General features: G+C 38.9%; 1 protein-coding gene across 1 annotated transcript in view; it reads right to left on the reverse strand.

The window, feature by feature from the left end:
- Window positions 1–10,442: 10,442 nt before the first annotated feature.
- ABHD3 (abhydrolase domain containing 3, phospholipase) overlaps window positions 10,443–14,213 on the reverse strand; it is a gene marked incomplete at both ends in the record, with an annotated part of 44,932 nt that continues 41,161 nt past the window's right edge. Inside the window, 3 exons of the mRNA XM_084252149.1 lie at window positions 10,443–10,621; window positions 13,896–14,061; window positions 14,140–14,188. Coding sequence (XP_084108275.1) covers window positions 10,443–10,621; window positions 13,896–14,061; window positions 14,140–14,188 — 394 coding nt within the window. The remainder of the gene's footprint in view (window positions 10,622–13,895; window positions 14,062–14,139; window positions 14,189–14,213) is intronic.

The raw sequence follows: 14,213 nt of genomic DNA on the forward strand, positions 1-14,213 counted from the left end.
ACTAGCTTTCTGAATTTCAGCTCTGTCTCTCACATTTAACTTACCAAATGATGGTCAGGGTGACAGTGTGTGGATAGTGGGCAACATAATCAGATCAAGAGACAGATCATTAACAGTAATCAAGAAGTCCCCCAGAGTGCCTTCTAGTTGAGATTCTCTCAAGAAGGGAAATCATTATCCTGCTATCCAACAGCACAGTTTATACTAACTGTTTTTTTGTTTTGTTTAAAGATATATTTATTTATGCATATAGGAACTGGGGTGTAGGCCAGAGGTGTGTGTGTTGGGGGGGGTGTGAGTGAGAGGATTCACCAGAGACAGAGAGGGGAGCAGAACAGGCAGATCTACTGAAATACACTGCTGAGGGGAGCAGCGGGTGAGCCAGGAGAGGTCTGCTGCGCCATGTGGGTTAGCAACCTGGCTGGCCAGGGATCAAACTCGTGCTGGCGATACCTTGATAGCACTGTGTTTTTAACCCCACGCCACCAGGGAGGCCCCCTGTACTTGCATGTGGATTTGAGGATCATGTAGCACTTTCATTTTTAATTAATTAATTAATTTAAAGATCTATTTATTTATGTATACATGAGCTGGGGTGTAGGTCAGAGGTGCAGGGGATGAGAGGATTCACCCGAGACAGTGAGGAGCAGAACAGGCAGATACACTGAAATACACTGCTGAGAGGAGCAGTGGGCTAGACAGGAGAGGTCTGCTGTGCCATGTGAGTCACCTCCCTGGCTGGGGATCAAACTGGGTGCTGCTGTGGCTGCTGCAGTGGCTGCTGCAGACTGCTTCATAGTGCTGTGTCTTAACCCCTTGCTCCACCAGGGAGGCCCTGCACTTTCATTTTTAATGTTTTGGGTATTTCCACATATATCTCATAACATAGGGACTGTGTCTATGGACAGCCTCCTCTTGGGAGATGTCACGTTACCTTTTGTAGGCCAAAAGGTCAAAGGATTGGGGTTGCAAGAAATTAGTGAGAAGAGTATATTGGCTTTAATCTATCCCTAATGCTATTACTGAAGGTGTAAGATATCTGAACCATTTGCTCAATTCTCTTGTCTTTTTATGCAGTGACTTTTGCCTATCATTTAATTATAAAGATACCATTTATCTTTCCATTAGGTTAAGAACAATGAAAGAATATAAAAATAAGTATCTTTATTCCCATAGCTCCTTCTGTCTCTCAGGTTCTGATATTTCTGGATATTTTCACATTTTTCTTTGATACATTTTGAGAAAATGGCAAAATTCACACATCTACATAATTTTAATTTAATCTTGAGCTAGCTTAGTTTTCATCCATTTAACACTTATTAGAATGTGTAAATTTTTTTAAGTCTAAATACCAAATTCTTTGAGCATGCAGAGTAATTAAACTCATAAATTCCTGATGGGAATACACATGGTACAACCACTTTGGAAAATAGATCATCAGTTTCTAATATATTTAGATAGATACCTGCCATATTCCCCAGCAATTCCACTACAGGTCCCTACTCAAAAAGAATGAAAATTTATATTCACATAGAAATCTGTATACAGATGTTTATAGTACTTTATTCCTGGTCACCAAGAATTAAAAACAACCCAGATGCCCTTAAATCAGCAAGTGGATAAAGAAAGGGTGGTGCATCCATACAACAGACTACTCAGAAATAAAGAGGAATGAATTACTAAATTACACAGTATAGATGAATCAATGCATTTTTCTGAGACAAAGAAGTTAGACCTAAAGATTTTGTAATATATGATTGCATTTATATAACACTCTGTAAAACACAAAACACTATAGGGAGGAAGGCTGATCAGTTGTTTTACCAGCCACTGTGGGGGTGGAAATAATGGTTTTCTTTTTTTTTTTTTTTTTTTTTTTTTTGTGGGACCCTTGCTGGAGGCCTGGGAACGAACCAGTGCTGCAGAGGCTGCGGGCAGCCTCGCAGGCCAGCGCTCAACCACTGCGCCACCAGGGGAGGCCCGAAAATAATGGTTTTCTATAAATATGTATTATGGGAGAATCAGGCAGGTGATAGAAAGGTTATATTTGGAACTGTTACAGTGGCACACACTCTTTTATTAAAATCTATAGAACTGTTTTTCACAAAGAGTATATTTTGTGTATTTAAAATCCACCAGCATATGGAGAGGAAGAAAAAAATGCAGATGGTACAGTTAAATCTACGTTTACCACAAATGAGTCACATAACCACACTGAAAAGAGTTAAAGACTTTAGGAAATTTGTTTCTCACTGGGAGGTAGGCTAGGAATTCTGTTACTACTCTATTTGCAATCTACTTTTATTTCCATTGTTCAACAAATAGATGACAGATAAATATGTGTGTTATATGCATTATGTATGTGTTGGAAATGAAGTCTAAATGGTAAAGCATTTACTAAAGGGCCTCCCTGGTGGCTCAGGGATTAAAGTCTCAGCACTATCAAGCTATCAACAGCCACTATGACATGAGTTTGATTCCTGAACAGGGAGCAAACCACATATGGTGCAAGCAGACCTCTCCTGTCTTGCCCATTGCTCCCTCAGCAGTGTATTACAGTGGATCCTCCTGTTTTGCTCCCTATTGTCTCTGGTGAGAAGTCACCCCCTGCACCTCTGGCCAACACCTCAGTTCTTGTATGTATTTAAAAAAAAAAAGAAATCTTAAAAAAAAAAAGTTTACTAGATAACCAAAATGAGGATTCAAACCCAAGAAGCAATCCAACAGTTTATTTTGCAAGAACAGTTCCAACAAATACAAATTTGAAATTACTTTATATAGGTAGTAACAGTGAGTCATTAACATTAAAAATGTAATTATTCCTGACAGGGACTTCTAAGTTGTCCCCAACTAAAGATATGTGGATATTGTCTATGCATAGAGGAAGGTAATGCAGGATTTAATCTCTTTCTTTCTAAAGAATATACTATGGAGATGCAAAGGCTGAGGACCCGTTATTAAATACTTGATCATCTGTGGGGCTAAAAGACTGATTTTAATCATAGGTATCAGATTTTGCATACTGTTTCAGACTTCAGATCTATTCAGATGGCCTTGCTCTCCTGTCTGCCAGAGCAGTGTGACCTCAGTAGCAATGAGCATTGCTAGTTTCCAGATCTTGGCTTTTAAATGCCATTCTTTAATAAAAGGAACCAGAACTCCTTGGAGAACTAATTGATTCCAGGACTGGAGTAGGGAGAATACCAGATGTGCCTAGAGCATCTAATAATGCCTGCAGTGCTAAATCTCTCTCTCTCTCTCTCTCTCTCTCTCTCTCTCTCTCTCTCTCTCTCTCTCACACACACACACACACACACACACACACACACACACATCCCAAAACCAAAAAACATGTCAAAGGGACATAGAAACCAACAGGAAAAAAATCTCAAGTTGAAACAACTTGAACAATATAATAGCAATGATACTGAATTATAACCTGGAGTAAAAACAAAAATTAAATGAAGATATGGGGGAGGGAGAGAGAAAAGAAAAGACAATTCTTCCTTTAAGAATTTCACTTTGGGCTTCCCCTGGTGGCGCAGCAGTTGAGCGCTGGGCTGAGAAGCTGCCCACAGCCTCTGCAGTGCTGGTTTGATACCCAACCGCCAGCGAGTGTCCCACATGTCGCAACAGAACTCTCCTGCTGCACCCACTGCTCCCCTCAGCAGTGTATTTCATCAGTCTGCCTGTTCTGTTCCCCGCTCTGGCTCTGTTGAATTCTCTCACCCTCCAGCGCTTCTGATTGTACACAGTGCTTGTATAAATAAACAAATAAATCTTAAAAAAAAAAAGAATTTCATTTATAAACATAGAAGGAATAACAAGAATTTCCATTTATAAACATAGAAGGAATGTGGGAAATAGAAAATCACCACCATAACCACAGCAGTAACCATGGCAGGCAAGATCCACCAATGAGTGGGAGAACTTTAAGTGGTGATAAGATATTTAGATAGTCTCAAACTATCTTTGCACTCTCTCATAGAATATCAAGTAATTACAAAGGGAAAATTAGTAACTTTACACTGTCTAATCCTGCCATCACTTCAACCAAGGGATCAAGGTTAATGTTGCCATACAGATCAGTGGATACTTTTTCCCAACGCTGCACCTAAAGTGGTTTTGATAGAGAATATTACAAGAGTAATAAAATATCATTTGGGTTTGATTAAGTTTATAATAATAAATATCTTTTTTATAGCAACTTCTTATATTTCTTTTTTTTAATTTTTAAAATTTTTTTACAGATTTATTTATTTATGGAATCAAGAACTGGGGTACAGGCCAGAGGTGTGGGGGTTGAGAGGATTCACCAGAGACAGAGTGGGGAATAGAACAGGCGGATTGACTGAAATACACTGCTGAGGGGAGCAGCAGGTGAGTCAGGAGAGGTTTGCTGCACCATGTGGATCACATCCCTGGCTGGGGAATGGCACTCATGCTGCAGTGGCTGCGGATTATTTCATAGTGTTGCGTCTTAACCCCTTGTGAAACCAGGGAGGCCCCTATTTCTTTTTTTTTTTTTTTTCATTTCATTTTATTTTATTTTTTTATTTTTTATTTATTTTTTATTTTTATTTATTTATGCATACTGGGGTGTAGGCCAGAGGTGCAGGGGAAAGGTGAGATGACTCACCAGAGACAGAGTGGGGAGCAGAATAGGCAGGTCTACTGAAATACACTGCTGAGGGGAGTAGCAGGTGAGACAGGAGAGGTGTGCTGTGCCATATGTTGGTTAGCTTCATGGCTTGGGATCAAACTTGTGCTGCAATGGGTGGTGATAGCTTGATAGTGTTGAGACTTTGACCCCTGAGCCACCAGGGAAACCCCGACCTCTTATATTTCTTTTTTTAAAATTTCTTTTTTTAGTAATTTTTTACATCATTGTTCATTTTTAAACAATATTTGCTTTCCCCCACCCCATCAGGTGTAGTCCCCATAGAGTTTCCTTCCCCAATGCACCTGTGCACCATCACCTCAGTCCCCTGTGCTCCTCCCTCCCTCCCTCTGATCCCTCTCCCTCCTCCTCCCCTGCAGGATGTCTCTGATTTATAATGTCTGTTTTTGTTTTGTTGTCTTTTGTATTGTTATTATTTCTTTATATTGATGTCTTATTTGGTCCCCCTATATTCTGCCTATAAGTGAAACCATTCAATATTTTTCTTTTTCTTTCTGACTTATTTCACTGAGCGCAATTCCTTCTAGCTCCATCCACATTGCTGCGTATGGCGTAACTTCTTATATTTCTATAGCACCTAATTGTTACAAAGTATAACACACCCACACATCATTTAATCCTAATAACTCTGCAACATTGATATTACCATCTACATTTGATGAATGAATGAATGAGGCCCACACAGGATAAATCATTTGCCTCAGATCAAATGGTGGATCAATAGTGCTGAGAATAAAATTCAAGACCAAATTTCTTTTTTTTTTTTAAAGATTTATTTATTTATGCATACAAGAGCTGGGGTATAGGCCAGAGGTGTGGGGAGTGAGAGGATTCACCAGAGACAGAGTGGGGAATAGAACAGGCAGATTGACCGAAGTACACTGCTGAGGGGAGCAGCGAGTGAGTCAGGAGAGGTCTGCTGCACCATATGTGTTGCTCCCTGGCTGGCAAGGGACCGAACTCGTGCTGTAAGGCTGCGGATTGCTTCATAGTGCGCTGCTTAACCCCTTGAGGCACCAGGTAGGCCCTCAAGACCAAATTTCTGTCCCAAGAAATGATCTTTAAAATACCACAACAGGGCCTCCCTGGTGGCACAGGTGGTTGAGTGCAGCGCTGTGAAGCTGTCTGCAGCCTCTGCAGAGTTGGTTTGATCCCCGCTGGCCTAGGAGCAATCCACATGGCAAGCAGACCTCTCCTGTCTCGCCTGCTGCTCCCCTCAGCAGTGTGTTTCAGTCAGTCTGCCTGTTCTGTTCCCCACTCTGTCTCTGGTGAATCCTCTCACCCTCCCATGCATCTGGCCTGTACCCTGGTTCTTGTATAAATAAATAAATCTTTAAAAAATAATAATAAAATAAAATACCAAACCTCCTTGGTGACACAAGGGGCTAAGTCTCAGTACTATGAAGCTATCAGCAGCCACAGCAGTACGAGTTCCATCTCTGGCCAGGGAGCTAACCCACACATGGTGCAAGCAGACCTCTCCTGTCTTGCCTGCTGCTCCCCTCAGCAGTGTGTTCCAGTAGATCTGTCTGTTCTGCTTGTCACTCTGTCTCTGGTGAATCCTCTCACCTCCCCACGCTTCTGGCCTACATCTCAGTTCTTATATGCATAAGTAAATAAAAATAAATTCTAAAAAAAAAGAAAATGAAAATATCTTCACACCACCAAATATCTGACAAGGGACTGATATCAAGATCTACAAAGAACACATACAATTTAACTAAAAGAAAACAAATAATAAAACAAATGGGCAGAGGAGCTAAACAGCCACTTCTCCAAAGAAGACATATGCATCTCCAACAGGCACATGAAAAAAAAAGAAGTCCATCATCACCTATCATCAGGGGAATGCATATCAAAACCACTATGAGCTACCACCTCACACCAAGGAGAATGGCTCAAATCATAAAGATCAGAAACAGTAAGTGCTGGTGAGAATGTGGAGAAAAAGGAACCATTTTACAATGTTGGTGGGAATGTAGACTGGTCCAGCTCCTATGGAGAACAGTGTGGAAGTTTCTTGAAAGAATAAAAATATTATCTGTCAGTTTCCGTGGTGGCGCAAGGGGTTAAACACTGCACTGTGAAGTAATCCACAGCCTCTGCAGCATGAGTTTGATCCCCATCGGCCAGGGAGCAACCCACATGGCAAAGCAGACCTCTCCTGTCTTGCCCTTTGCTCTCCTCAGCAGTGTATTTCAGTACATCTGCCTGTTCTGTTCCCCACTCTGTCTCTGGTGAATCCTCTCACTGCCCACCCCCCCTCACCCACATCTCTGGCCTGTACCCCAGCTCTTATATGCATAAATGAATAAATGTTTACAAAAATGTATCTGTCACACAAGCTAGCAATTTACAAGCAATTCGTAACAAAAACACTAATTTGAAAGGAAACCTGCACTCTCATATTTATAGCAGCACTATATTCTGAACCAAACTAAGTGCCCCCAAACAGACACATGGATCAACAAGATGTGGTGTAGTTATATACAAATACACACACACATACACACACAATGGAATACTACTTAGCAATCAAAAAGATAAACTCATGCCATTTGTGACAACATGGATGAAGCTGGAAGGGCTTATACTTAGCAAAATAAGCTAGTAGGAGAAAGATAAATACTGGATGATGTCACCTATATGTGGAATATAGAGAAAACAGACAACGGGTCAAACCAAGACAAACTTATAACCAACCCTTGAAAACTGACAAAAGAGGGTGAGGGAGACAAGTGAAAACAATGGTATGGGAGTGTGGGGGAAGATCTCAATGTTGACATTAATATCACATTGTAAGAGAACTTCCATTCAGTACCTTGGCTTTAGAAAAGGTTAGGGCCAAAATACTATCTTTCAAGAGAGAACTAAAGTTAAAACAGCATATTTCCTAACCTGACCTTATAAATTATCCTCATTGACTCTAAATTAAGTTCTAAAAAGTTGGGTGCTTACCTTATAACCAGTGGTTTTTTAGGTTCAGAGCAACTGTGAGATAATTTTTTAATTATCCTTTTGACCTGACGTCTACATGGGACACACACTTGTCATAGATGTTCCAATTTCGAGAGGGGCTGCAAAAATCCCTCTCTCTTCTTGTTCCTGGTATGCAGTAACTTCTATGTTTCTGTGAGGTTAAGGGCCTAAGGTTCAAGTATTATTAAATATTATCATTTACCAATAAACCTAATATGAGGCAGGCACTGTACTGGCCCCAAGAAATAAAGTGGAGAACAAAGAAAGTACGTTTCCTCTTTTCACTGTGCTTACAGTCAGCTGGGGAAAAGCAGTTAAAGAGTTATTACAACTAAGTGTGGTGTGAGACAGCCATTTAGACAATAGTGATTTCTTAAAAAACAAACAAAAAAACCAGAAGGAAACAATATTAAATGTTAGGGAAGATAATACCATTGTTGGACTAGAGAAATAATAATTGCCTCTCCCTTGCTTGCCTCCACTATACTTGGAAAAAATTACACACTGTTTCCAAATCTCCACTCTACCAGGTGGCCGTGTGACGGGAGTTTTGCAATGAATATTAAGTTCAAGTCTTGGGGAAAACTTTCACTTTCCTAAAAGGGCAGATGTGTTTCACCCCCCCTATGTTTCCCCTTCTCCTTTTCTTTTTTTAAAGATTTATTTATGTATACAAGAACTGGGGTGCGGGCCAGAGGTGTGGGGGGCCTATGAGTGGATTCACCAGAGACAGAGTAGGGAACAGAACAGGCATATCTACTGAAATACACTGCTGAGGGTGGCAGCGGGGAAGTCAGGAGAGGTCTGCTGCACCATGTGGGTCACCTCCCTGGCCAGGTGTCAAACTTGTGCTGCAGTGGCTGCGGATAGCTTCACAGGTTATGTCTTAATCACTTGTGCCACCAGGGAGGCCTCCCGTCTGCTTTTCTGAATACAAATATGATATCTGAAGCTGCAGCAGCCACTATCACAACCCCTTCTGAATAGCAGATAACTAGCAACCCTAAGGATGGAGTGGAAACAGAAAGAGCCTGAGTCTCTGATGACACCAGTAGCCCTATATCTACTCCTGGCCTATATACCTGGAGACTCCTTGTGATGGAAGAAAATTAAGTCACTGTCAGGCAGACTTCCTGTGCCTGAAAGTATTTTTATTTTATTTTATTAAATTTATTTATTGAGGGCCTCCCTGGTGGCCCAGGGGTTAAGTCTCAGAGCTATCACTGTACAGCCTGAATTTGATCCCTGCCAGGGAGCTAACCCACATGGCACAGCAGACCTCTCTTGTCTTGCCCGCTGCTCCCCACAGCAGTGTATTTCAGTCAATCTGCCTGTTCTGCTCCCCACTCTGTCTCTGGTGAATCCTTTCATCACCCACATCTCTGGCCAACAGCGCAGTTCTTTTACACACAAAAAAATAAAAACTTAAAAAAATATATGTATTTTCTTACATCATTCTTCATTTTTTTTTAATAGAGGCATATTTTATTTATTTGTTTGTTTGTTTGTTTGTTTGTTTATACAAGCACTGGGTACAGTCAGAAGTGCGGGAGGGTGAGAGAATTCACCAGAGCCAGAGCAGGGAGCAGAGCAGGCAGAAGGACCCAAGTACACTGCTGAGGGGAGCTGCAGGCGGCAGGAGAGGTCTGTGCGCCATGTGGGACCCTCGCCGGTGGCTGGGGATCGAACTGGTGCTGCAGAGGCTGCGGACAGCTTCGCAACCCAGCGCTCAACAGCTGCGCCACAGGGGAAGCCCCATTCTTCATTTTGTACAGTATTTGATGTCTCCCCTCAGGTGAGTCCCCATAGTTCTCCCCCCATCATAGCACCCGTGTGATCCATCACCATAAACCCTTGTGCTCTTCCCTCCCCTGTTTTGACCCCTCACTCTTCCCTTACCCTTCTGTATGCCTCACATCTATGTCAGCTTGCAAGTTTTGTCTTTTTCCTGAAAGTATTTTTATTTGGTGCAAACGGTTTGAGCCTAATATTCTGGAAATAGTAAAACAAAAGTTATTTCTTACTAATGCATTCATGAAAGTATAATAAATTACTTTCTTGGGATTGCCTTTCTGTAGATTAAAAACTCACAAAGAAACAATTTAAAATGGTAGAATTTACTTTAATATAATGATATATATTATGCACATACACTATTTAAAAATAAGCATGTGAACTATAATCATTAAAAAACATAAATCCAGCCTTAATTTAATATTATCCAAGTAAAAGAATATGTATAGAAGTCAGTCTAACATTGTTGCAACTGCCTTTTAAAGTTAGAGTACATAAAATATTTAGCATATTGTATTTTATCTTATTTCAGTCTTCACATTATCATCATTAGGTATAAATATCTTTAGGAATGTGCCAACTTATACATACATTCAAATAAACAAAATCTCTTAATAGTTATTAAAGTACCATTAAGTCACCTAAAATGAGTAATCTAAAAAAATACTACCCTAAATTAAAACCCTGAGGAATTAAAATCTGTTTACACAATAGTTTTGGTTAAGTGCAATTTTATGTTTGTACTACTTTATTTAAGGTCATACTTGGTAAGGCATAGTAAAAATAAAATCTACATAAATTACAATCCTAATCTATACCTCATTTCTTGCTACAAAGTTATTCTGTTTCCCTAAAAAGTAGTTTTTGCATGTCCTTCTAGACTTCTTCCCCACTTGCTGGCTTATTTGTTTTATATACAATAGTTAAGATTTGTGCACTAAGCTGAGCTGCCTTTCTACGGTGGTTCAGACAAAATGCACCTGAAGAACTACATGGTAGAGAGTTCATGTCCGTGCTCAACCATGGCCTGCACAAACTGCTTGAAGACTCGATCCATGTAAGTGGACTGCCTTGGCCAGATTCCTTCCAGAAAACCAATATGGCCTCCATAAGAAGTAAGGACCAAAGCAACATTAGGGTTTTGCTTAGCAGTTTCTATTGGAATAGCTTGGAGGAAAAAGAAAGGGAAAGTTTAAGAGAGGGAAGAAGAGACAAAAAATATAATTATTACCAGTTTTTGTTAATAAAATCATATGTCTTTATCATTTCCAATCATTATAATATAAAACATCAAGAAGTTTTTTATAACTTGGCTAAATGGAGTAAGTCTGACTAACTGATATCAACCATCAATATTCTTATAATATTTCATGTTTAAAGTTATATGCCAGACCATCAAGTTTAGATTCAATCTAGGTGTTTAATTATTACATAAAATATAGGCCCAATCATGTTTTAAGAAGTTAAAGATAATTCAAGGAATAGTGAATACTTATACTATATTGCATGATTTCCACTTAGGTGTTACACAAGGGAAAAAACTAATGCTATTACTTTTGTGAGAGTTATAAATTCATTATGTATGACTTTGCTTAACTTTACACAGGAGTTAGATTCCTGAAGCCAATTGGTGGGTATATTAATGATTAAAAATTATAAATATGGGCCTCCCTGGTGGCACAGGGATTAAAGACACAGAGCTATCAAGCTATCAGGAACCACAGCAGCATGAGTTTGATTCCCAGCCCGCCAGTTTGCTAACCCACATGGTGCAGCAGACCTCTCTCTCCTGTCTCACCCGCTGCTCCCCTCAGTAGTGTATTTCAATAGATCTGCCTGTTCTGTTCCCCATTCTGTCTCTGATGAATCCTCTCAGCCCCTGCACCTCTGGCTTGCACCACAGTTCTTGTATGCATAAATAAACAACTCTTTATTAAATTATAAATATGATTTACATAATAAAAACATATAGGTAATAAGAAAGAATAGAATAAAATATTCTGAACTGTAACAATGTTTATCTTTGTTTGGATAAACATGGTGATTCTTTTTTCTTTGTTCTCTGAAATTCTATTTATAATCAGTAAAAAGTAAAACTGTTTTGAAAACATAAATGCTTTATTGAAATAATTTGCCAGTAATGACAGTCTTTTCATTTGCTTTTTTTTAAAAAAAGATTTATTTATTTATGCATACAAGAGCTGGGGTACAGGCCAGAGATGAGGAGGGAGGGATGAGAGGATTCACCAGAGACAGAGTGGGGAGCAGAACAGGTGGAAATACACTGCTAAGGGGAACAGCGGACTAGACAGGAGAGGTCTGCTGTGCCATGTGGGTCAACTCCCTGGCTGGGGATCAAACTCGTGCTGCAGTGTCTGTGGATAGCTTCATAATGCTGTGTCTTAACCCCTTGTGCCACCAGGGAGGTCCATCATTTGCTTTTTAAAATCTATCCTGAGTGAAAACTTGAAATGATTTGAGTAAAAGTTGTTTTATTTTTTTCTTCTCTGCTTAGAGTTCAAAGAGTGAAAATGTTTTCACTTAAGATCTGTGACAAATAGATCACAACCTGGCTTGACAAGTATTTTGATTTCAGATACTGCTACATGTTATCTTTTTAATGGAGATAACAGAGTTGATGCAATAATTAGACTTCACATCTTTGGCAGAGTCTTGAGCTAATTAAAAATAATGTCTCCCTACCTGACACCTATCTAATGAAGGAAAGAAAGCTGACACACTATAGAGAACTGAGTTCCTTCCAAACTGAGTTGTTGCTTGCACAAATTGCCTGTTTAATATGACATTCTAAATTTGACCTCTCACAACACTCCCTGAAAAATAAACTTAGAGACCCTAAATCAAGGCACAGCGAGTCACATCCTTATTTGATAGGAGTTCTGAACATACATCCTTAGCCAGCCACACTTAAAAATGAGTATCTCCTATCTTGGTATCAAGTGTGAGCGCTTAAGGGGAGGAGCAGGTGAGATGACTAATACTATTTTTGCATTTCCTCTTGCATCAGGCATTAAGGGCATAGATGTAGAGAACTTCATTTGCCCCTAGTGGAATTATTAAAAGCCCCAATTTCACACTCTGGATGCACTCAGGAACTTCTAACACTGTTAGTTACAGTCTTGTCAGAAGAACAAAAGGCTGTGCCACACTTGAGTCATGTGACAGACGCTGGCTCTCAGAATGCAGACAATTGTCCACTATGTCAGAGTGATAAGACTACATTAAGGGCTTGGGCAAGAATAGGAAATAATGAATTTAAACTTTGACCAAGTGGATCAGGTTAAATGTTGGCAAACTTTGGTTGGTAAAAGAAGGGTTAGTGAAATACAGAAATAGATGGAAAAATAAAAAACTTCTTTAATCCAATGAAATTACATTAATCATGTAATTTCTTTGATATTAAAGCTCAGTTTCATTTTCTGATTTGTGGGCAAAGGCCAGAAGTTCCAGCTATTTAAAGTTAACTATAATTACTTATAAATTACATGATAAAAAATTATCACCTATAGATATAATAGGTAATTTTTAAAATATACTTTGGGGATATTCTGAAAATTTCACAATATATATGTGTTGTGTTTGTACTCAGAATAATTTTTTAAATGAAACAATTGAGGAAAATATTTGTGTAATATTTAGTGGGAAAACAAGGTGACATTTTTTATAAAATGTTTTGTGAAATGTCATTAGGAAAAAATTAGATGCCAGTCTACTGATCCTTAAGATAGCATGATTACTTCTCATCATCTTACATTGCTTCAATGCATGAACACATGCATAAATATCTTTGTTACCAAATTCCACATTTTTTGTTTATTGATTTTTTTTCTCCATACCAAATTCAATATTTCTTGAGTTAAAGCAGCAAGGAAGTTAATTTTGGCATAAATTTTCTTTTCTCCAGAATCCAGAGGAAAAAGTACTACTTCCCATCAATATGACTTTGTAACCTGAAATGTGCTGTATACTCCTTGAGATGTTCAGTGATATAATATTTATGAACTCTCAAGTTCTCTTCTAGATCCAAAGGGGAGAAAAATTCCAAAGTATAGGCACTTTAGGAAGAAAAAGTAACATATTCTGGAGGCAATGTATTCTTGAGGATTATACTGATACCATAACATAATCTGTCTAAAGAACTGTGCATTTGACAAGAAGGAAAAGTTATAAAAAATAAGAACAAGTAAAAAATTGAGTCAATTTTTGAGACTCTGACAATAGACTAGATAAGGGTCTCTGACACCTTTAAAGTCATCTGAGACATTTAGATACTAAATTATGAGTAGCTATCTTTTCTTTTTTAGTGGACAGCATTACATGACTGACATTTTATTTCTTATAACTGTATCTTCTTTAAAAATGACAATATTTTGAAAACAGTTTATTCATTTCATAATGTATACAAAGAAGTTAATTTTACCATGACTGGGTGAGAAAACATCATCCACGGAATTCAGACACAACACTGGAATTCCTACTGATTTCAGTCTGCGATTCGGACTGGCGTCTGTATAATAATCATCAATTGTTCGGTATCCAAACATGACTGACGTGAATCGTTTATCAAACTCCCTGATGGACTTAGCCTGAAATACAAAAACAGATTATACCTATTCTTGGAATCCAAAGAGGAAATCAAAATATTACCTAAATTTCTCTCCTACCTTCATGACATGATCCATGTCAATTTGTTTTACAAACATATGCCGGTGCCTGGAAAGAAAGATTTCAAAAGTAA

Source organism: Talpa europaea (genome assembly GCF_964194135.1).
Source record: "Talpa europaea genome assembly, chromosome: 13".
Classification (NCBI taxonomy): domain Eukaryota; kingdom Metazoa; phylum Chordata; class Mammalia; order Eulipotyphla; family Talpidae; genus Talpa; species Talpa europaea.